At 37.8% G+C, this 24,260-nt stretch overlaps 1 protein-coding gene and 2 long non-coding RNA genes across 3 annotated transcripts; 1 reads left to right on the top strand and 2 right to left on the bottom strand.

Annotated features, from left to right (window-relative positions):
• Positions 1-244: 244 nt before the first annotated feature.
• Positions 245-3,345, bottom strand: LOC149108663 (uncharacterized). The gene is made up of 2 exons (XR_016208710.1): positions 1,612-3,345; positions 245-1,007 (listed from the first exon to the last, which is right to left on the bottom strand). It is a non-coding gene; the product is annotated as an uncharacterized LOC149108663 (long non-coding RNA).
• A 24-nt stretch (positions 3,346-3,369) lies between these two features.
• Positions 3,370-6,145, bottom strand: LOC149108662 (molecular chaperone MKKS-like). Its single transcript, XM_089293796.1, has 5 exons — positions 5,915-6,145; positions 5,692-5,783; positions 4,448-4,627; positions 3,446-3,636; positions 3,370-3,404 (listed from the first exon to the last, which is right to left on the bottom strand). Exons 1-5 carry the CDS (start codon positions 5,969-5,971, stop codon positions 3,370-3,372), a joined length of 555 nt encoding a protein of 184 aa, XP_089149922.1. The 5' UTR covers positions 5,972-6,145.
• Positions 6,146-22,003: 15,858 nt separating this feature from the next.
• LOC149108661 (uncharacterized) lies at positions 22,004-24,025 on the top strand. The gene is made up of 2 exons (XR_016208832.1): positions 22,004-22,094; positions 23,745-24,025. It is a non-coding gene; the product is annotated as an uncharacterized LOC149108661 (long non-coding RNA).
• The last annotated feature ends 235 nt before the right edge of the window (positions 24,026-24,260 follow it).

The raw sequence follows: 24,260 nt of genomic DNA, 5'->3' as shown, positions 1-24,260 counted from the left end.
TTCCATGACAACATTCTGGCAATAAGTTTTTCTGTCAACGGATCAGAGATAAAGAGCAATATTCACTGCTTGCAGACATTGACGTCAATTGTTTTGAATTCAATTTTTGTACAACCAAACACCTCTCTGTTTCAAAAGCCAATTGCTCTCATGTTGGCGAACAAATAACAATATAGCTAGCCTAAAGAGCTTGCAAATCTTTTCCTGCGCTGAGAATTTTGCTATTTTTTGCTCATTTTCCTCATTGAACTACGCCTATAGGCTCGTCAGTTAGCTTCAGCTCAGATAATTTTTTTTTTTTTAGAATTAATAAACGAATTTGCCAGTGTAGTCAATAAGTTAGAAGTTCTTAGATTCTTGCTATGGATTTCAAAACATTCTTTTTTTAAACAGAAAAACACGATCGCAGGACGATAAACTGAAGCATTCTACGAATGGATTATGTAAAAAAAAAAAGCAAAAAAAAACAAAACAAAACAAACAAAAAAAAAAACAGTAAAACTTTAGTGCCACCAAATCGTAAGATCTTAGACTCGGTACTCGATTTCCTGTATTTGTAAGATAAATGAAAAATGTTTTAACTTAATAGTACGAAATAAATAATACGTGTCACTTTTGTCTGTGGGTTAATTTTAAGCAAAAATACGTCCAAACAAGAGACTCGTCCATTAAAATTACGAAACATTCAGCACCAAGGCATACAAAATTACCAGCGACATGCACTCATTTTGAAATCGATCACATTCTTTATTAAATTGCAAACCGGTTCTAATGTTACGTCTGAATGCCCCTAAACTGGACTTAGCTGCAAAACTTCAAAGGATTATATTAAATAAAATCTAGCGACAACTGTGATTCACTTATCTGAACTTCAACGGAGTTGTCGTCAACATGAAACTTGCCAGGAGTCCATAGCTGGTCGTGCTACACTTGATTTGAATTGGAGAATGACGCCTGTCACTCCAATTCAATTCCTTTGGATACAACTTTGCTGCCTGTGGTCAATTCTTGTGAACAAACAGGAAAGTCATGGTTAAGTTTTTCGCGTGTTAACTCAAGCAAAACTGACTTGATTGAGTATTAGTATCAGTTAACGGACGTCTATCGGCCTTGCACGTAACAAAACTCCCTCAAAATGAGGAATAACACTTTTAAACGACTACCAACAAAGTGGTGCACTGCAGTGGGAACGAACTGAAGATTAGTTATAGGTTCTGATATAACTACATAACTGTTCTCTTCGTCTCAGAGCAAAGGCAAAGGCGGTTGGAATTTTCTGTTTGTATAACAGTTAAAAAGAGTGTACATGGTAGCGCTCCGAGGTGACGAAACAAATTGCGAATGACAAAGTCAAACGGCAAACCAAGCAGATTATCAAGCTGTAAACAAACATTTTATTAAAAATAATCCATTCAGTTACTCACAAGAGAAATGTTTGCTATTCGGTTTTTCAACTTCGCCTAAATACAGTCTTCGGTGTCAAGGAAAAACACATGCACCTCGAAGCTTTCACAGCATTGAGGAAAGTTTTATTATACCATTAAATGATCAAATTGAAAGACGAGGGAAACAGCTAGGACGCGTAACTAGCTAGAGAAAATGTGGACTTACCTGAAGGAAGCACATCGACTAAGATGTCTTCGCCCTTGCCTTCAATTCAACGGCGATAAATAAAGAAAACATGGACTTGCCTGAGGGGAGCACAGCGACTAAGATGTCTTCGCCCTTGCCTTCAATGCAACGGCAACCGACGCTAAAATGGGTGTGTCATTCTACACTTCTTTATATATACCCACATTAAAATTCATTACAGCCACGAGAATTATGCTTTGAACAAAAGAAATGCATCCCACGTTAAGATTATGTGCTTTGAATTGTGAAAAACACGCACCTGAAAGGAATTTTGATCCGACTATGCTATGTTTGTTGTTAATAGGCCAATTTTGATATATTAAAATTCTAACTTGGCTCCGCGAGGCTTAAAGTGCACCTAACCCCCAAATTTTTTTTTCGCTAAAACGAATCCACTTACTGTTTAAACTAATTCCGCGAAAACATTTTTGAATTTGGTTGAATCCTCAATTTTCTATGGCCCGCCAAAGTCGTGCTCGAGATGTTTCACGACCGCGTTTTAGGGAGTCTGGGTCGAGCAAGGTTGTGACGTCTACCCAGGTACCGAATAGAACAGCCCTCAGTCATTTCTCTTTCCTTTCTTTGGACGTCGTAGTGTAGAATACTCGCTTTTGCATATTTTAGCTCTAAAACGCCCAAATTTTCGCTAGAAGATCAAGATGTCTTCCTCCTCAGAGTCAGAGATGAGTTTTTATTCAGATGACTCTGATATAAACTTCATACCTGAGGTGGAAATCTTCTGGCTTGAAGTGCACTGAACAGATGGCCGAGTTCTTCGAAGGCTCCCACTTCGCTCTCTCTTGCTTTACAAAGTCCAGCCACTTTTTTCGTCTTTTTTTCGCTTGTGGCCGATCGTCACCAAAATATGGAATACAGTGAAGCGCTATTCCATTTTCTAAGTCTGGGGTGTTGCTGCAACCGCCTGCAACACACCTCGTAGGCATTTTAGCTGCAAATTCTTCACGAGCAACACAGCCACTACAGTGAAATGACTAGCGGCGAAACACGTTTCGTTCCTGGGTAGACGTCACAACTGCCGCTGGACCCATTCCCCCCAGAACTCGGTCGTGAAACAAAATGGCGCCGATTTAGGGCGATTTTCGCGTTTTCGGCGGGCCATAGCAAATTGAGGATTCAACCAAATTCAAAAATTTTTTCGCCGAATTAGTTTTAACAGTAAGTGGATTCATTTTAGCGAAAAATATTTTGGGGTTAGGTGCACTTTAAGGTGGCTGAACACAGTTTTTGATACCTTTGTTTCATTCACCTTTTTCTCTAAAACCCTTGATCCCTCGGTCGCCAAAAATGGCAGCAAGCAAGTTTACAACACAAACTTTGGTTCTTTGATGGTTAAGCTGACGAATGTGCCGTTGCCATGGCAACATGAATAAATATAAACAGGCCTTTAAAATCGGTTTTGTTTATTTGTAGAAAATAAAGTCATTAGATTTTCTTTATAATTTGCATGCAATAAGCTTGTAACGATTCTCACAAGTTAACACCACTTACGTCCTCTTATTACCATCCCTGATCAGAGTCAAATTTCACATCAAACATGTGTCTTTCTAAGTTTGAGTCTATTAGTAAAGCCACCATATAGCATGTTAACAAACATTCAATGATTGAAGCACTGGCCTGGGTAGTTATATCTCTTTAGCTCGTGTAAGTCATGTTTGAGGTATTAATAAAAACTTGTACTTAAGTAAGTGCATTGGCACCTTGAACATGTATCCACCGCTAGATAAACACACAAAAAATATTAAATCCTGTACCTTGATGACGAGCACACTTAAATACTGTTTGTCAGATTCACTAAGACGACAAACAGGCTTTGTTCCAATTATGTTGTTTACAATGGACAGCATGGTCTTCATGTTACCAATATCAATGTTCATTTTCCATCGACATGACTGTAGGTGACTGGTAATGACTTGCAGTGAATGTTGACTGATCTGAGTGATGAGGGCTCTTGGGACAGGCAGATCAAGGGATGACTGTATCAGACTATAACAGAGAAACAATAAGGATCAATAAATCTATGCACACCTCTACAATTACCAGTAACAGTATTCTACAAAAAAAGATAAACTAGAAGATTTGGTCCCTGACTATAATTATTGCAAGATTATATGAGGTCTCATACAACTCTCTACTTTCAAAGCGTTTCTTTCCACCTTTTTTTAAGGTGTTAAACCCAAGGTGTGAGCAAGTTGTTGTGGCAATCATTCCAACTACATCACATTTTTTTTACATGTTCTGTACCAAATATGGGGCTTTCATCTTACTAGTTTCATCTTTGAAAGAGAAATATAATTTAACATTTTTGCATGTGTTACATAACAGACAAAACTTTCAATGTAGGTTAAAGACAATTCTATATTTATAGTACCAACTGCGCTTAGCCATAAACCTACCTCGCAGGAAGCCCACTCTTAAAGTAACATAAATATAAATTAATTGATAAACAAGTAAACAAAGAAAATACAACCTAGCTAAAATGTAAGTACATAAAATTAAAATGATTTTTTTACAATAAAAAATATAACAATATTACATTGTTGAAAATGGAAGTAAATTCATAAATTCAAGAATTTAATAATTGATATTATAAAAAATTATGTCATCGATAAATTTAAATTTAAAATCTTACGCAACAAATCTTTCTTTTAAAATTCCTTTGTACCAGTCATGGTGCGTGTTGTTGAAACGTTTGAAAAGTAAAACTGTGTGCTTAATTTGTTACGCTTCATGGATGGATGCAATGTGTTGTATGTGTTGATAGATGAAATGCAATTACATGTAGGTTAATAGGCACCTTAGTAAGAGAAGTGCTGTTCTCAAACCACCATCACTGTAGCCTTCAAGATGGCCCTTCACAGCAGATAGTATCAACCTTGGTATGGGGTGTGACAAGCCAGACAAGCTGTGAAGAATCTTGCCTGATGTTGATGTTACAGTCACATGACCACCAGAGGATGACTGGAAGAACTTCAACCTGAGTATCAGACGAGTATAAAGATGGGAAACTTCACATGCTTTTAAAATAAAGACAAATGTATTGTAGTGAAAAGTATTGAATGAAATTATTGTTGTATCTGTACAGCTATTATTTTGTACAGTGTGACACTAGATTCCATTGCCACCTAGCTGGCAGAATGGATATTTATCTACCTTCAGTTATAAATTAACTGAGGCATAACGGAAAACAAACCCTTCCCTTCCAACAGTTGTCATGGGTTTTATTCCCAAGATGATCCAACAATTACATATGGTTAGGCTTCAAGCTCAGTACTCCTCTCACAAAGTCAAGCATCCCAACCCTCACGCCCGGACCCCACATGTACAAATGTCATGTATTTAAAATAATTGAAGGGGTGGGATGATGTGTAGTAGATGTCAAATTCTCACATATGGCCAGGGTCCCCTCTCCTGGGTTTGACATCAATGTACATTATCAAATCAGTCAAATACAGGTCATGAATCAGCAAACTTTATTTAGTGCTAGGTCTTTGGAGAAGATACCCTGATTCCAGAGGTTTTCTTGCTCTCTTCATATCCTAATGGTCGAATTTGTGCCCTGAAGTACATGTCTTTTTACACTCTTTTTGACCACCACAAAGATGGCTTTTTGTGATAGAAGAAGAAGAAAGAAAACCCCAGGGACCAGGGTATCTAGCAGACTAAACCCTTCATTACCTGGGATATTAACAAAATGGGATCATGTTTACATTAGGTGGTGCAGGTTGATACTGTTGACCAATATATTGACTGATACTCGGTCGATACATCAGCCAGGTATCGGCCTTGTATCAGCCTTGTATTGGCTGAGTGTCGGTCAATATATCGGTCAATATATCGGTCTATAGTGTCAGCCGACACTACAGTAAACATGATTGACAGCATGTTATTGGCTAAGCTACAATGCAAGTAACAAATTAAATACAATGACCACTAAAACGTGGGGAGGACCAATCAGAATTGATTGTTTTATTTTATTACAATAAATTTACGCTTACATTGATATAGTTAGGGATTTTATATGTAAGAACTTAAAATTACCTTCCATTTGGTCCAAGCGCTGTCTGAACTAAATCCTTCAATGCGCGTAGCGAGCCCTTTAACTTAATATCATCCAACGGCTGCACTGCAATCTGCATATAATTCAAAACACTCATATTGGGAAAATACATACCATATATAAGCTTCAGCTACTAAGTAGTTTATTTTTTTTTTTTTAAAAAAAGCTGCTTATAAGTGAAAATGTATCTTCCTGGCAGCCTACCTGAGATGTCCATTCGTCTTTCGTAGACAGCCTTGAAGAAACACTTTTACCCTCCATTCAGGTCATATGCAGTATAGCCATGTGTATTCTCCACAACTGTGTAAACTTTTGACAAGAAAATAGGAAATTTTGCCTACTCCTGCCTGCAACATGACGTTAATTACAGGAATGGCTCCGAGCCTTTTGATAATAAACCGCTGACCTAAACTATGTATGCTGACATAGTTGCTTACAATCATATACTTTCGCCACCGGTATGGATAATCAATTAACGCAAGATGTAGCTTAGATGTTGTTGTTTTTATGACCGGTTATCAGAGCAGCTCGTTTGTGTCTTTTCAGTTGATAAACTAATCACAGAGCACTTACCTCACATTCGTATTTTATTTTATTTTACTTTATTTTTTTTTTTCACATGATCAGTTTCAACGAACCCAGATCAGTGCTGAACTAAAGCGGTGACTATTGACGACTATTCGCCACTATCCATGACTGTTCACCACTGCACTATTCGCTAATCGAGTTTTTTTAGACACCCTGCTAAAGGTCAGGAAATGGTCAGGAAAAAGACATTTTCCCTATAAAAAAGGATTTGTTAAAAACTTGTCAGTCATAATGAATGGGCGGAAAGGAGGGCTGCCCCTGAGGGCAGGCTAGAAACCGTTACCATGTCTGTTGTTTATTTGGTTAGAGAAATGTTATTTTTATCAAGGGAAAGTCAGAGAAAAGCATTGTTCTGGACCTCTAGTTTTGTCTCTAACTCAAATCCTTGCATTGTGGGTAACAAATCATGTTTGGAATTCAAGACAGAATTGATGTTAAATACATTTATCAGAATTATTTTTGATATGTTTATATTTTTTGCTTTCACAAAATTTTAGAGTCCCAGTGTTGTCACCGAATAGTCCGAGCACTGCCTTCCGTGCCTGTCATGGTAAACACCTGACAACTTCAGTTTTCAGGGCTTGGCTCTGTAAAAATGCCACCACAATTGAGAATAAGACACGTTGTGCATTTAAAACGCGGCGATGAATTTCAAGCTCCCGAAGACACATGTTCAGTCTTTCCTTGGGGTTTTAAGTGATATCACAAAGGACTTCAAGAGTCAACTTCTTGAAAACTATTCAACGAATTTCATTTGAAATACCTGTGCTTTTGTAGAAGAAAATAACTGGCGACTGGGTGCGTGCTTTATTCGATATTTTTTTATTGATATCATTGTATGCTGTATTGTTTGACGCACAGAAATCTCAATGAAATATTCTGATGCAGCAAACACTTTTCTAGTGGGTGGAATGAATTTTAATCAAGTATGTAAGGAAGTCTCAAAGGACATCCCGTTCATTTTAGTGTCAGAGAGCGTCGTGTGTTGTGAAGGTGGACCAGTATCTTCGTCGATGTGCTCCCCTTCGCAGATAAGTATACGCTTTCGTTTTTGCATTTCTTGACTTTGTTCGCTTTTCGCCTCGTTTCGCTACGCTTGCCCTTTTCCGCAGTTTAGTGGTTTAGTATAACCAGTTCGTTGAGCAATTTTTTACCTCCACACAGTGAAGAAATTGTTGAATACTGGGAGGGTGTGAAACTTTCGGAATAAAGAATTACCAAGTTCGTTTAGACAAGCACATCGGAATAGCAGGTTTGAAAGTTTCTTACTGAATACCACATTTCAGAAATACTAGCTCTCTTGTTCGTCGTATTTGTAACTGTTTAATGTTGTCCACGATGGGTCTGAACTGCAGGTCACATTCCACAAGTCAGAGTACAGAGTCACTGTGCTGCAGATAAATAAACAGCACCAAGATTCAGTCTCCTAGCCCTAATTAACCCTAGCACTCTGCGTAAATGTTGTTTTAGATCGAGGGGAAACTTTTGGCATAGTTATTCATCAGTAGAGTAAGGATTTCTACTCTTGACCTGTGGAATGTGACCTGTGTTTTAGACCCGGCTTGTTGTCCATTGTTCCGATGCTCTGAGTTGCTAAGGGTATGAAGATCTGACTGAACAGTTTTAAAGTTACGTCAATAATATTCCCTGAGAATTTAAATTCTCTTCTCATGCAGGAACAGTTTGTTTCCATACAACCGCTGAACTTACTGCTCGTGAATGTTTTAATTGGAGTTTAATTTAGTCGGTTTTACTTTGAGAGCGACTTTGTTGAGATGTTATACAGCCATCCTTGTCCTTCGCCACACGATTGATTTCTGATACATTTTCGGGTAAGTAATATCAAAATATTTAGTTAGAATTTTAGAAATAAAGGCAGATTTGAGTTATAATTGTATTGTGGCTTTTCTTCATTCATCTCCGTGTTTTCATAATTGTTCACATTTTCGTGAAATCAGAAATTACTTGACGAATGGAACCAATTTTGAGCAAACTTGCGTTGAATTCTGGCGAGAAAATAATCCTAAGAGAACGTTAAGAAATTTGTTAATGCAGGCGATATTGTCCGATGTTATATGGCCGATTTCTAACTACCAAACTGATTGACCGACTGATAAGACCTCAAACTCAAAGGTAATATATTTTTGACAGTTTCCTCTCTCCTTCTGGCATTAGACGAACAGAGGGGAACCCAAAGGAAATGTAACCATTATGAGCTAGACTACGAATAGTCCCTCTTTCGCTTAGTCCGTCGTGCGGGACGCGAAAGAAAACCGCGAGAAAAAAATGGCCGCGCGAAATCCTGGAGGCGAGGAGAGCGCGAAAGGAGGGACTACCGCCTAAGCCCAAGAGTTTGAATTATATGCGTTGCTCTCACAACGCCAAAATATGATTGGCTTATGTTAGGCGCGTTGACAACGTGTTGTCAACATTCGAGATACCTGTGACGTCTTGCAGGAATATTTTGGAACCGGAGCAAATCGAAGCGGTACCAGAGCAAATCGAAGCGTTGGAATCGCGCTTCGCAAGCCGTGATGTTCTTGCGAATCTGCCAACAGGCTTTGGAAAGATTTAAATTCATCCAGTGTTTTGTTTGGCAAAGCTTTCTGCCTCCAACCCGACTGCGAGCGTGTTAGTGATTTCGCCGCTCAACAGCATCGTCTAAGTCAGCGAATATCAATTCACTGAACTTGGCCTTTCTGCCGCCCATTTGAAAGATTGATCCGGACTCTCACTTGAAACCGGACATTCACCTGAAATTTTCCGCTGCTATCGGCAAACATTTCACCGCAGTTGGATGATCTCCTATGTATAATGTATAATGTATAATGTAAATTCTCGGTTGAAACTCTGTTGAAATTTTCGCAATAACTTTTAGACGCAGCGAAAATCCTTACAAGAGGCCTCATTCGCCGTCTTCTGTTTAAAACTTCTTTGGCAGTTTCGCTGAACGAACACTGAACGAAGATATACTTCTCACGGCATATGTTTTTGCCTGGCTACTTGAAGAGTAGAGTAGAGCAATTTTATTCAGATCTCCCTGGGCTATTGATAACAGGCGATAATAAGAGGACGTCAAGATGAGAAATCCTACACCGAAAAATCACTCGGCCGTGAAAGGGCAAACCCTTGGGCTTAGGCGGTAGTCCCTCCTTTCGCGCGCTCCTAGCTCCTAGGATATCGTGCGGCCATTTTTCTCTCGCGAATTTCTTTCGCGTCACGCACGACGGACTAAGTGAAAGAGGGACTACTCGTAGTCTATTATGAGCAGCCGTGTTCAGCTTTGAAGCTACGTTCTCTCTTTATCAGTCTCTTCATTTTGCGATCAACTCCAATTTCAGGTAAATTCAAGGTTTTACTTTATCTTTATTTTACAAGTATGATCTGACCTTGTTGCAAAGTCTGATTTAAAAATTCTGACTAAGATAGCTATCACGATAAATTGATTGCTATGGTTCAGTTTGACCCTTGCTGCAATTTTATGATTTTTTTGTTCTAGTGTATTGTAATTTAAATTAAAATGCGCCAGAAACCTTTTTGGATTGCAGGTTGTAGTTCTTGGGCTCTAGCGCAACCTGGTAGTTGACTACAGGAAATGACTGATTCCAGATAAGTACATCGTAGTTTTGTCATTTGTTCGTCGTTTTCCTGGTAAACGATTTAATTCAGAGCAAGATTGATCGAAATACAATATACCACCAGAATCCCAGACCTAACACGTTTGTACTCAGTAAATTTTCTGAGCGAAAAGAAAGCCAGTCACCACTATAAAATGCATTTCTCTAGTCTCTTGATTTCAGGCTAGCGAATACAATGTAATATGCCTGAAAATAGCAACATCGTACAACTACAAGACTGTTCTATTGAATAAAGGAGATTTACTTCATTTATTGACATTTGCTCTCTTTTTTCCAAGGTTGAACACAGAGTGCACGTGCATTGAAAGAAAATGCAGCCATTTTGGATTGTAGTGTTGTACCCTTCGCTTCGATGCAAGTAGACGACATCTGAAAGATTTTATAGTCAGATAAGTTCGTTCTCATTTTCTTAACCCCTCTGTCTTATACCATTTACAGTATCAGTCCAAGGAAGAAAATAATTGATTTTCTTTTATTATGTAGGGTACATCCTGAGGGAAATAACCAAATAAACTGTCTTCATGTAGCAAAAAAATAATAAGTTTATACTGCTTTGTGCGTTTAAACGCTGTCTGAATAGTATTTATGCTTTAAATGTCTCTGTGAACCGCTAGCTCTGCATTTTTTTGACCAAATTCCTAAGCCTAACGCAGTTTTTAAAAGTCAGTGTATCAAAGCTTCCTCTTTTCTTTTTCATGCAGGTTTTAAAAAAGATATGCTGAGAGAAAACAAGTCCATTTTGTACGACAGTGCGTGGCTCTAATGTTCTTTGGTACAATGTAAGTATTGCAAACATCTTGGTTCAGATAGACCAGATATTATCTTCGCAGTTTTCTATTCATTAACTGAGAAATGTTGTCTAAATGTACCACCAAAGCTCAGCAGTAACGTTCATAAAATATTTTTTGCCGGTGTTAGAAATTTATTTGCACCTTGCCTCACTTGGTTTCTGGAAAATTTATGAAACGAAGGACTGAAAATTCGCCAATGCAAGAAAAACAACTTCGTTAGCTCTTGGACTCGGTGGTTTCAATCAGTAGTTCACTGCTTGCTAATGGCTGGAAACGCTTTTTCTCTACAATAAGTCCAGCACCTCAAATTTTCCTTTTTTTTCGGTTTCAGTCTAAAGTTAATAAAATCTCCTTCCATGTCAATACATTTTAAAGTATCTTGCAGAGAAAATCTTTAACTATTTTAATGTCCTCGGCAGAACCAGGAAGTTTGTTTGAGATTTGCCAGCCAACAAAAATTTAGTGTTTTCTTAAATAATTTTACCGTACAGTATTGATACCTGCTTTAAGAAGTCACTGCAGAATTGCCTGTTATTAAATTTATAAACACGTCTCGAATTTGTTGATGAAAAAAATAGTTCGTTTTATGTTTAATCTCCCTTTTTGCCAGGTGAACTCGGATATTGAAGAGAAAGTGAGGCCATTTTGGATTGCAGTGTGTAATTCTTGAACGCTGGTGCACTATATATGACATATTGGAAAAATCTTAATTCAGATAAGTTCACCCTTTCCTTATTTTACTTGAATTTGTCGTCGACCACTTTAATAACTGTGTCATTCCAAGTATCCTGTAGAGAAATCTAATCGGGAGTAGTGAAAGATGAAATTTTGATCGTGTGGTGAGTTTGGGACAAAGAATTGAACATCTCCGTCCGTGACGGGATTCGAACCCATAAACTCTTACATACCGGTTGGGCAACGATGAATTGTTCTGATGTCCGAACGAATTCTTAAAAGTACACGATTGCGAGAGATTTGTTCATCAATTTCAATAAAGTAAAGCTTTAGAAAAGCACTGTAAATGTGTATTTAGGGGCAAATATTCGAAATTAACACAACTGGAGATCCGATAATCGTTGAAAAGTAATTTAATTTGTTGTTTTCTGCTCTTTTTATCACCAGGTTGAATGCAAACATCGTTTCAATAGAAAGTGTAGCCATGCTGGATCAAAGTGTGTAAGCTCTCGAAGCCTGGTTCAAGTTGACAGCCAGAAAAAGACCTTTTTTCAGGTAAGTCGTTTTCTTCTCTGTTTACCATTGAACGGTTTCAGTCCAAAGAGTGATCAGAGTCTGACCATATAAATGCCTTCCTGACCCTTGTTATAAGCATTTCAGTTGGAGAGAAAATATTGGAATCAGGATATATTGTAACTAGTAAGAAGAATTTTACTTGAAGATTGGAGACTTGTCCAGTAACATAATGGAATCAAAGTTACAGAATAAAACATGCTGGTGTTAATTATTATAACCTTCGTAAGAACATTGTGAAAACAGTAAGTGTTAAGTGATACAATCAATATTAACCAGCTATTTTGTTGATGTTTCCTTTCTTTCTAGGTTTAATGCCCTTTCAAAGAAATGTGTAGTCATTTTGGATAGCAGTGTACTGGCTCTTGGACCCTGGCCTGGAAATATCTTACTTCAGATAAGTCGTTTTCTTGTTTCTCTAGTCGTTTACATTAACGGATTCAGTCCAAGAGTGATCAAAATATAACATCGTACCTCGTTGCGTTGTCAAGTATGTTACAAAGGCAATGTTACCAAATTCATAAACTAACAACAAAAGAAATGTATGACAATCAATTGGGAAAATTAATATTTTGAGTACGAGACTGAAGTGGAAGGTTGAACATCGCAATTTATTATTTTCAAGGACAACTTGAAACGGCCGAATATTCTCCGCAATGCAAAATTGAAGTGCTTTTTCCTAACATTTTGAATTCAAATTTAACAGAATAAAAACGTGGTGGTGGTACTAGAAATTGTTACAAATTTATTTTGATATAAACATTGTGAAAAACAAAGATTCTAACGTAGCATTTCAGCTTACTCTCGGCTTGGCTTTGCGAACGAAGATTTAAGGAAGTGATCCACTTACGCTGCAGACAGAGAAGCATGTACGACAATTTACGAGAACAATTCCAGTTTAATAGTACAATGATAATTTGCAGTGCGAACAATGCTTTCCTTATACGAGGCCGCAAATGAACTTTAAAGGCGATTCATTTAGAGAAGGAATTACTCAAAATCAAATGTGTTTTAAAATAGTATTGTCAGGCATTCAAGAACGAACAGCAACTTAATTTATAACGACTGATAGAGCTCATGACTTTATCGGCATGACAATTCTAATTGCGCTTTGCCAAACACGATCATTTTTCGGTCATCAATGTTCGAAGCTTGACCAATCTATATAAACATGCACTACTTTTTCGTCTGTGTAACTGATATAAGTACAGTGTTAAACATGGAGGTGAATGAAAAAATATCATCGCCTAGGGCAAATTAGTGTCTTGCTACACCATTTAACATGGAAAATTAACTTTTAGAACAGAGAACAGGTGGCTGAAAATATTTACGAGCGTTGTTTGGTTTCGATACGTACTTGCATGTGTCCGGGCACAAGTGGGCTCAAGCCTTTAGAGAAATGTCACGTTTTCGATGTAGCGATGTTTCACTGACATAGATTTCAAAGTGTAGTTTGAGTATTTTCTTTTTCTCAAGAAAACAACAGTTTGTTGCATGTGAATAAAGTTTTTGTGTCAGTATTCAAGCAAACAGCAAACAAATAACATTCCAGCTAGAATAAATATGTGACGCTAGTCTCTCGGGGTAGCTGTAATGATAAACTGAAGTAATGGTCGAAACATTTTGAAACAAACAGCAAAAAAAAAATAAAAATAAATAAAAATAAATAAATAAATAAATAAATAAAAATGGACCCAGAGAAAAATAGATAAATAAAACAAGTACACAGGTCAAAAGGTATCAAAACTACTGTTTACACTTATGAAATGTAATAGTGAAATAGAAAATAGATAAAATAGAATCGAAAACTTTAGAAAGCTTTGAATTTACATAGTATGTTAATTGCTGCACGCGCAGTCTCCCGCTTCCTTGGAATGTCGTTTTCCGTAAAAAATAAACAATCTTCAATCTAAGCAAGAGCCATAACCGGGGACGGAGACCGTAAGTCTCGGGATCTGCGCGCACCTAATGATATGGGGCACTTTTGCTATTTTTAGAACAAATTGCGCCACCCTGACTCGGACATACATCCGCGCGGATCCACGCACATGTCATGGGTTCTCGCGTGGATGTTGTCTAAAGAATAAAGTTTATGTAAGAAATCTCTCTACTCTGGTATCGAGGTAATTTGTGAATTTCTCAAACAGTGCTTAATCATAACCAAAACCTGTTTTTGATAGTTTCTTATTATTTCTGCTCGTTTGGCAAGTTTTGGAAGGAACGTCTGACGCGTACAAGTAGCTCCAGGGCGTGCACTTTAAAGTCCGAGTCTGTGTTTTCAATTGTAGCTAATTGGCAACAAATCTTGACAAAGATTTCTTTCGTTATCTTTTGTGCTGAGATTCTGCAACAATTTTCACTAACGCCAAAAGGCTACTATCATGTGTGTTTCTTCAACGTAGTGAAATTTTACACAGCTAGGGGCCAAACCACCCCCCAAATGTTTCATCAGTTCTTGGATATTTCACATTATTTCGCATTACTTAAAAAATATAAACTCTTTCTACACCAAACTTGGCAGAAGAGCAGGAGACCTATTGCCAATTATATTTATGTGAAAAATGTCAGTAAATGTCAAAGTTGTGACGTCACAGTGATGACGTCATGTTTCTTGCCACTTTTGAAGTTTTTAATATGCATATTTTGTACAATGTGTTGGAAAAATGACTAAAGCAAAAATAAAGAAGAAAATCGGAATAAAAAATTATCCCTCTAGTGTTATTGCGTTAAAATAAGTTTTGTTACGTCGTAACATAACGAGCCAGACGCTCTTAGCAACCAAAAAACAGACCTGAGATCCCGTGGAGATGTAGAACTTTTAGTCCTACAAGTCCACGGGATATCCAGTGGCTTACAACATTCCAGTGTAATCATATCCCTGTCGGTGATCGTTTTTGTTTCACAAAACGTGTCAAGTTTTGCACGAATGTGTCATAATCCTAAAGTGTGAAATTATATTTACTGTAACACAATTCCATCGTGTCAGAAAGATACAAAACATTTTAGTAGTCGACGATTCGGGAAATCGCGCGACTGACGTGAAAAATTTGGATTAAAAGAAAAAATAACGTTGAAACAATGTGTTTTCTAGGTTGGGTCGCAAACGCCAGTTTAAAACTTAGACTTTCTGATACATTTCTTACTCTTGTAAAGCTACGGAGCACGTATAGATGAAACGTTTTTGCTAATCTCAGTTATCACTGTTATTCAGTAAGCGAAGTGACTATGCCCAACAGCCCACAATTGCCCGAGAGTCAGAAATGTTCTCAGATATTCCACCGCCGGAAAGCCTGATTGAAACTTGTTTAGGGTATTCTCTGTATACATGTTTGTTGCTTAGCGATTCCAAAAATAATCTGAATTTTCTAGTATTCGAATTCGAAGATCATGTGCGCCGACACTTTGAAAATCAGTTAATGTTATGGCAGTCAGGAAATTATCTCAAAAATTATGACAAAGCTCTCAACAGCAATAGAAATCTCGAGTACATAATGTATTTCTTTACGAGAAATGCCGCTTTGCCGCTATGACGATTTTGTTACATATCCCGAAGCACTCAGCAACTGTATTGCATGGACTTCAGCCTGGGTGAACCAAAAAGGATATGTAACATGTTCCTATAACGTCACGCACGACGGAAAAAATAACTATGACGATTTTGTTACATATCCCGAAGCACTCAGCAACTGTATTGCATGGACTTCAGTCTGGATGAACCAGAAAGGATATGTAACATGTTCCTATAATGTCACGCACGACGGAAAAATGACGATTTTGTTGTTGTTTTTGTTTCTTATAGTGTCACGCATTACTGAAAAATTATGTGGTTTTTGTAAAATATCCTGTAGCACTCGGTAACGTAGAAATACTACGAGGACGTTTGCGTGGGCAAACCAGAGCAGATATATAATATGTGGCTACATGGTGATTTTACTATATATCTGGATTCGTCTTTCAGAAAACTGGTGTGCACTGGACTTCAGTCTAGGGTCTAACCCACGAATGAAAATAGTGATTTAACATTTTAGTAGCTATCTAGTCCCCATACAATCTAAAAGCATGACAATGGGTGTAAGTTATGATATAAATGAAATATTAATCGGAAGACTTAACTTGGTGCGTTTGCTTGTTGAGTTTTGAAGCTGTTGTCTTGATTCGATGCTCTGGGAGGTTGGTCACGGGCAGCGCAAGCTGAAAACACTTTCTGGTTCTCTCCGTCGTTCTTGGACGAATAAATTCATGTATAAATCAATCGTGGCTGGCGGTTTCGTTTGGTTTTCAACAACTGTTTTATGGTTTAAGCGAAAACCAATCTAAATGTATAGTCAGGGCAGCTCCTTTGTTTCCCTTCCCGTGAAAGAAAACCCACGCGCCTCCTTTAACTCCTCGAGGCAAATTCGATTGGAAACTGGCTCAATTTCGCACAAATGCGTCAGAGAGACACCATATCTTCTAACTCAGAGGCACATCTCGTTTTGTGTCCGTTTTCAACGACCGATGACGGGTTCATTCGAAGTCGAAGTCTTTTTTATATATGACCGCGCAATATTCCCGCGTTATGAAAAGTTATTATAAAATATCAATTGTGTGGCCAGATCATATCTGAAAATAACCAGGTTACTTTTGTACACAATTACTCTCACTGAAAGCAATTATCGCTAACCACAATAGAACCGCAAAAGTCTTCCGATGACAGCAACCTAACAGATAAATGACATCACCCCATAGCAACCGGACCTGGCGAATTTTTTAGCTTCCGGTTAGCTCTGGCTCGTGATGCTGTGACGTCACCCGTTTTTTTACTGTTAATACTATCCTAACAAAGCCGAAAATCAAATTTCTAAAACCATACGATTTTTGACAACATCAAGCTTTCTATTTTTCTAGATTATTAGCCTTCCTAGAAAAAGACTGAAAAAAATAAACCAGAGAGACTGACTTAAGAAGGACAGTATCGTTAAGCAAATTCCGGGGGGGAAAGCAAAAAAAATTAATTTACCATATCTCAAAAAATAATCATCATAGCAAAAAACGGTTTCCGGCATTTTACTCCTCAAGGCAAGGCCTTTCCAATGATATAATCTTTACATCAGATTTTACAAAAAATTATAGCACGTTTTGGTGACGTCATCAATTATGACGTCATAATCTGACATTTTGTCACAACTTCCAAATTAAAATAAACTGGAGAACAAAGAAAGTTCATCTGCCAAACTTGGTTCAGAAATATATAAACCAAGCAAATATAGCCTTCATGAAACATTAGGGGGGTGGTTTGGCCCCTACGTGAGCTGCGAAAATAAAATAGACAAGGAGTTTTGATAACTCAGCCAACAAAATCGAAATCGTTATTCGACTTGATTAAAGAAAACGTCATCGTAACTTTGGTGATTATTCCTGCCGTATTCACATATTTTCAGCTTAGCAGTTTAATATGTTCTCAAACATTTATCAACCTTGAACATATGAGTAATAACGAAGAGGCAAGATTTGCTGTTACTCCGAGTTTCGTGCTTACGCACTCATCAGACAGTATTTAATGATAAGCATTCCTATCAACTAGATATATATACACGGTATTAAACAATAGGCTAATTGCTGGACTAGTTGCATTACAATAAGTGATAGTTATACTGGAAAACAATAGGTGTGAAGACAGAAATTACGGGGACGAGTATAAACTGCGTGGGTGCAGTACAATATAAAGAAAGTGTCAAGCGTTCTTCAAGTAGAATTTGTTCTCGTGCCGGCATTTAGAAATAAGTTCTGATCTTTTGTTTAGTAGATTGTCGTTGCTATGTTTGATAATCATTAGTTTCTCTGTGAGGCAGAGGTCGCATCGTTTGGAAATGTTGTTGTAGGGTCTTGCACGGCTAATAATTGACCATTTGATGTTGAAGTCTTGTTTTTTGTCGTGTAGTTGCCAGATGTATTTAGAAAGCTCGGTGTTGTTGATGTGTTTTCTGTGCTTAAATGTGGATTTGTGCTGCGAGAATCTCTGTTTGAATGTTCCTTCTGTCAGTCCAATGTAGTTCTTGGTTGTGTTGTTAGTTGTAACTTGTGCGTTGTAGATTACACTGGAAGTCAGGCATTTGTTGTCTAGCGGGCATTGGTCTTTTTTGCGGCGGTTGCATTGCTCTCCGGTGATTGCGTTGGCACTCATTAACCCTGCAAAAAGTGAGATTGGACGTATCAGTAAAGAAATCCTCGCGAACATTAACACGACTGTGAGACAGAAGACTGGCCTTAACCAATGGAAAAACTCATCATCCGTCATCAACTGGTTCTCCTCTATACAACACAAAGATCAACATACCTTCGCCGTATTTGACATTGAGAACTTCTACCCTTCCATTACTGAGAAACTTCTTACAGACGCAATCAACTTCGCCAAACAATTCACTTCCATTACGGACCGCGACATCGATATTATTATGCATTCAAGAAAATCCCTTCTCTTTGACAGTAACACCGCCTGGATCAAGAAAAACAACAGTTCTTTTGACGTTACTATGGGCAGCTTCGACGGAGCCGAAGTATGCGAGCTCGTAGGCTTATTCATTCTCGACGACCTGTGTAACATATACGGGATAGACAACATCGGGCTTTACAGAGACGACGGACTTGCCATCTTCAAAAACATCTCCGGACCTCAAGCAGACCGTACAAGGAAGGACATAACAAGACGCTTCAAGACATATGGACTTAACATTACCATACAGACTAACATGAAAATTGTTAACTACCTGGACGTCACCTTCGATCTTACAAAAGGTACCTACTGCCCCTACAGAAAGCCTAACGACGAGCCGCAGTACATCAACACAAAGTCTAACCACCCACCTAACATAATAAAGCAACTTCCAGCATCCATCAATCGCCGTATTTCCGCCAACTCATGCAACGAACACGAATTCAACAAGGCCAAACCAATCTACGAAACTGCTTTGAAAGCCAGCGGATACTCTGAAACACTAATTTACAACGAAGACAATCAACCAACACGCCCCCGACGCAACAGACAAAGAAACATTATATGGTACAACCCTCCATTTAGTAAAAACGTAAAGACAAACATCGGTAGAACATTCCTGAAGCTCATATCTAAGCACTTTCCGAACCAACATAAATACCACAGCCTCTTCAACAAAAACAACGTCAAAGTCAGCTACAGTTGCATGGACAACATGAAAACAGTAATCAACAAACACAACATGAAAATAACAAACGCCGACAACAACGCCAACGCAATCACCGGAGAGCAATGCAACTGCCGCAAAAAAGACCAATGCCCGCTAGACAACAAATGCCTGACTTCCAGTGTAATCTACAACGCACAAGTTACAACTAACAACACAACCAAGAACTACATTGGACTGACAGAAGGAACATTCAAACAGAGATTCTCGCAGCACAAATCCACATTTAAGCACAGAAAACACATCAACAACACCGAGCTTTCTAAATACATCTGGCAACTACACGACAAAAAACAAGACTTCAACATCAAATGGTCAATTATTAGCCGTGCAAGACCCTACAACAACATTTCCAAACGATGCGACCTCTGCCTCACAGAGAAACTAATGATTATCAAACATAGCAACGACAATCTACTAAACAAAAGATCAGAACTTATTTCTAAATGCCGGCACGAGAACAAATTCTACTTGAAGAACGCTTGACACTTTCTTTATATTGTACTGCACCCACGCAGTTTATACTCGTCCCCGTAATTTCTGTCTTCACACCTATTGTTTTCCAGTATAACTATCACTTATTGTAATGCAACTAGTCCAGCAATTAGCCTATTGTTTAATACCGTGTATATATATCTAGTTGATAGGAATGCTTATCATTAAATACTGTCTGATGAGTGCGTAAGCACGAAACTCGGAGTAACAGCAAATCTTGCCTCTTCGTTATTACTCATATACTCAGCTCTACACTATATGTGTATTGAGCACTATTTTAATGGGATCTGCTACTTCCTCATATGGTCAACCTTGAACATATTTAAAAACTAGAGATATTATTGCGGAAGTCCAATTTGTCATGTTTACTGACTGCAAAAAACACGGATCGGCGGGCGCTCTTATTCATCGACAACAGACAATTTATTGAATTTTTACACAACCAAAGCCTAGCCGTGTCTACAGACGTAAACTTATTGGGCCTTGATGAAATATCAAGTGTTACTTACAATTCAGACGAAATGCAAACTTGCAATTGCTTACTACTTTTCGGTGGCGATAGACTCTGGCGAAATCCCCCAAGCGTGTGGCAAGAGGAGGGAAACTTTGAAGTCCTAAAACGCTGCAATATCCAAATTTTTCCAACCAGTTTTTTTGCTGTGTTACGGAAAAGCTGTTAATCTTCAGCATATGTGAAATTTATAGTGGAGTAATGTGGAACTCTTGTAAAAGAAGCAGCGGAACACAACTTGGTCTGAGTGATATAAAACGGGACATACCTAAATTCGACACTGCCTTACTTCAGTCGAATTGGAGCAGCTTACGACGAAAATATTTGAGCAAAATTCCAACAGACATAAACGTATTGAGTTGTGGGCCAAAAGCATAAAACATGTCTGGAATTTCGGATGCCATTGCCCCCGCGCTACAACCGCAAAAATCCTCGCAGCGTGTACGCGCGCTTTCCGCACACGATGGCGCAATTTGTTCTAAAAATAGAAAAATTGTCCCATATCATAGGGACAGCCCCAATACTAGAAATGGCGCGTGCTTACGGCCTCCGTCCCCGATTATGGCTCCTGATCTAAGCTCATTTTAGCAACTCAGTGTAAAAGTTTTACATCGATTCGACATAAGGAAGATTAGTACAAAGTTATTGCATTGGAAAACGTTATTATCAGAAGTTAGAAACTAGTCTCACTTAGTGCAGGAACCGTGATTTTACAAGAAGTATTTACAAGCAGTATTCCTGAGGAAAGGTTTCAAGACATAATTATCATTAAGGTTTAATTTTTGCTTTGGAACTTTTGAACAAACCTTTTGAATTTTAATCATATTCGTCTATCCTTTTTATCTCTTATATGGAGTTCTTAAAAATGAAACAAATTTTAGAACCTGCAAAGGGTGAAGGTTAACTGAGAGCGTCTCTTTCCATGTTCATCAAATTATAAATGCGGTATAGTAATAAAACACATATGCAGTATGTGGTGATAAATCATCTAGTTTACCAAGTTTAGTTATTTATATTGATCTGCGTCAGTTTCCAATGTTTTCACTTTATCAAGATACTGGAAAGAGCATTGACCTAAATACTGTTTCGAGACGCATTGGCAATTAATAATTAAAGTGAGATAAGAAAGTACTTAAACACGATACATTTGAACATGGTTAATAGAGGGAAATGATTATGAATCATGGCAAATTTCTTTGTTGTATGTTTTTGTTGGCTGTTTGGGGCGGGGGAGGGAGGTTGACCCTGCCCAAAATCTGGAAAAATACAAAAAGTTGTTATGTGTGCTCATACAGCTAACCAATAGAAATATTGCGATTACGTAATTCATGCACAGTCTAGGAGCATAAAACAAAAAGATTTACAAGGTCAAAGACCTTCCAACATAACTCTTAGCCTGTTTGTTTGCTTTTTTGATGTTTGCTGGGATCCTTAACCATTCCCTCTGTTAACTATGATTTGAACAAATGCAACTGTCTTAAGGATATGCTTGAAATTGTATCGATGACCTATAAGAAACTGGAACCGAGAATCAAACACGTAACCGTGAGGAAATTTAGTCGTGGACATGTTAACAGGTCGTTAATAATTTGCAGCAGGAAATCATTTCACATCATTGCTGATAAAGGTTGTATTTTTACCCCGCATTTGTCAGTCTATTTCTTAGCTGGTCGGTAATAGCAGATCGAGTTTTGATGTTGTTTCCGAAGCAATATTTGTTTTTCAACTCCTTGGCAGGCAAGTGTACTATGGTAGTTATAAGCCACGCTTTGGTAAGCAGTGAAAACACAAGGTCAATTTGCAAGGACCGACGTAGCCTAATAAAAAAAGAAGTACCGGATCCTGTCCCTGTAAAGGATGTAATTGGACTTGGTGATGTCGGACTACTGACAAAAACGCTAGGCTGATAAAAAGGTTTGAGAACGACATAATCAGTTCATATATTTCGAAAAGCTTAAAAAAACGTCCAGTACCTTGAAAAGACTGGAGAGGCTTTGTTTTTGATTTTTCGGTTTTACGTTCTTTTATCAATAATATGAATACTTTTGAAGCATGAATCAGTGGTACCCTATTAAAAGTTAAAGGGACACAGTCAGCTGGAGCACATGCGCATTAGATACCATCTGATTTCATAGTTAATTTGCATATCACAGAGACACGATCCATACTGTTTTTAACCAAATATGATACAAAAGATAGGATGAGCAAAAGCCCACTCAAAAACAGGTTTTTCAGTAAACGATTGAAAATCAAGCAAAACACTGCGAAGATTGAAGCGGATTTCTAGATGTACTCGACGAGTATCTTTGATTTCAGGTTGAGGTGAACTTTTTCAAAGTGAGAAAACTAGTGTCCAGGTCAGCGCGGTCCCAAAGCCGACTGTGTCCCTTTAAGGATACCAAAAACATAAAAAACTATCTTTGACAAGAGGTGCTGTTTTCTGTAAGCGATAATCCAACCAAGCGGCGCAGGGCTTAAGTTTTGTATCACTCGACTTCAGTTTGCAGAGAAATATTGAGCCACGGCCCATCCAAGGATGCGAATAAGACAAGTGGAAATGAATATGTCAGTTTCTTTCTTAAGATTTGTTAAGTACAGTTCAGAAAACCTGAAAAAAGACATTAACTGCGAGTCATTTCTTCCCTACTGGTTCAGATGGAGGCAAAGCGTGTTGTTGATCATAAGTAAGGAAACAAGGTCGTGTCAACATGCCAGCAGAAGTAAATAGTTGCTGCAAAGTTAAAGTTTTAACTTTGAAAATGAAATTTACAATTTTAACTTTAAAATTTCTAGGTCCAAAAATGTTTTCTAACAAAAGAATTCACAAAGTCAATCAGTCTTCATAATGATTTCATGAAAACGTTTTATTGTGATCACTCTTGATCATTATGTAAGAATTAATAACCAACAGTTATTGTGCTTGACAACGGTACAGTAACCTGTTTATCATTAGTACAAATCTACCGGATTATACTAATGCAATACTGCATTTTGATTGGCTAAGGTATACCTTGTACGATCAGCCATTACTATTCAGTTGTTGAAGATAGCCTGCAAAATAGGGACATTTTTTCTCGTCTCGCCGAAGTTTCGGAAGAGGATTTAGAAATATTGAATGGATAATCAAATTCTCCAGAAGGCTCAGTGAAACAAGGCCATTTGCTGTCACAGCACTCGAAATTTTAGAAAAAAAACTGATAATCGCTCGGACAAAGCTGAAAGATGGACTCAAAAGACAGTTCATTCTGCGCTCGATAACACTATAGTGACGTTTTAAAGTGTAGAGATTTAATTGGCAATCATTTAGTAAGAGTTCTATATTTAAACGACTAGTTTATTTTGCTTAGTATTTGTTTATTTTTTTCTGAAGCCAAAAGCTAACGTTACCTTGTGAACATTTCATTATGTATGTAAGCACAGTAAGCTTTATTTGGAAAGAAAATATAGAACGAGTAGGAGGGTATCGCAGCAGCACCCTCACTCCGACAGTTCAGCGCATAATAATACATGTTGATTCTGCGTGACACATTCTGATGAACTGTTAATATTTGATTCGATCAACAGGTAGCCTGAGGAATAGTAAAGAAAGTGAACAATGATACACCACAGCGAACAACTGGCTAAAAGACAAATGCAGAAACACTTTCAAATAAATTCTCTTTGAACTTGGAAATAAACTTTAAGAAAAGCACCTGTACTCCGTTTATCGTAAATCTGTCGATCCTCATAGTAAGTTACGATGGAATAGTTGATTAACAAATGAAGCGGACGTGAATATATATAATATCAAGTCTGTATGAGGGAAGAATAAAAAGATAGAGATTTTCGCAAATAACGAAAGTAAACTTAGCTGATGTAAGGAAGGTGCAAAGAGCAAATTAAAGACTAGAATCCAATAAGCTCTTACACCTTCCTGTGATAAAATATTATTTAGAAAATAGCTGTAGAAAAAAATATGCCGCAGAACCAGAAAGGTGAGTGCGGTTAAACCTGTGTCGTTGTCCTTTACTTTGCATTTAAATTCAGTTTAATCCAATGAACATTGCTCATTCCCAAAGAAGAGGGCAATGCCAGAAAAAA

The sequence above is a fragment of the Orbicella faveolata genome, unplaced genomic scaffold (assembly GCF_042242905.1).
Source record: "Orbicella faveolata isolate gen_17 unplaced genomic scaffold, um_ofav_v1 contig_25, whole genome shotgun sequence".
NCBI lineage: Eukaryota > Metazoa > Cnidaria > Anthozoa > Scleractinia > Merulinidae > Orbicella > Orbicella faveolata.
The sequence above is the reverse complement of the archived record's forward strand: the minus strand, read 5'-3'. Positions and strand labels throughout refer to the sequence as shown.

Coding starts and splice junctions, on each gene's coding strand:
- LOC149108662 (XM_089293796.1), bottom strand. CDS start 5,971: ATGGAGGGTAAAAGTGTTTCTTCAAGGCTGTCTACGAAAGACGAATGG. Junction 4,628..5,691: donor GCGCTTGGACCAAATGGAAG/GTAATTTTAAGT, acceptor TCTGATACTCAG/GTTGAAGTTCTTCCAGTCAT. Junction 3,637..4,447: donor ACAGCACTTCTCTTACTAAG/GTGCCTATTAAC, acceptor TCTCTGTTATAG/TCTGATACAGTCATCCCTTG.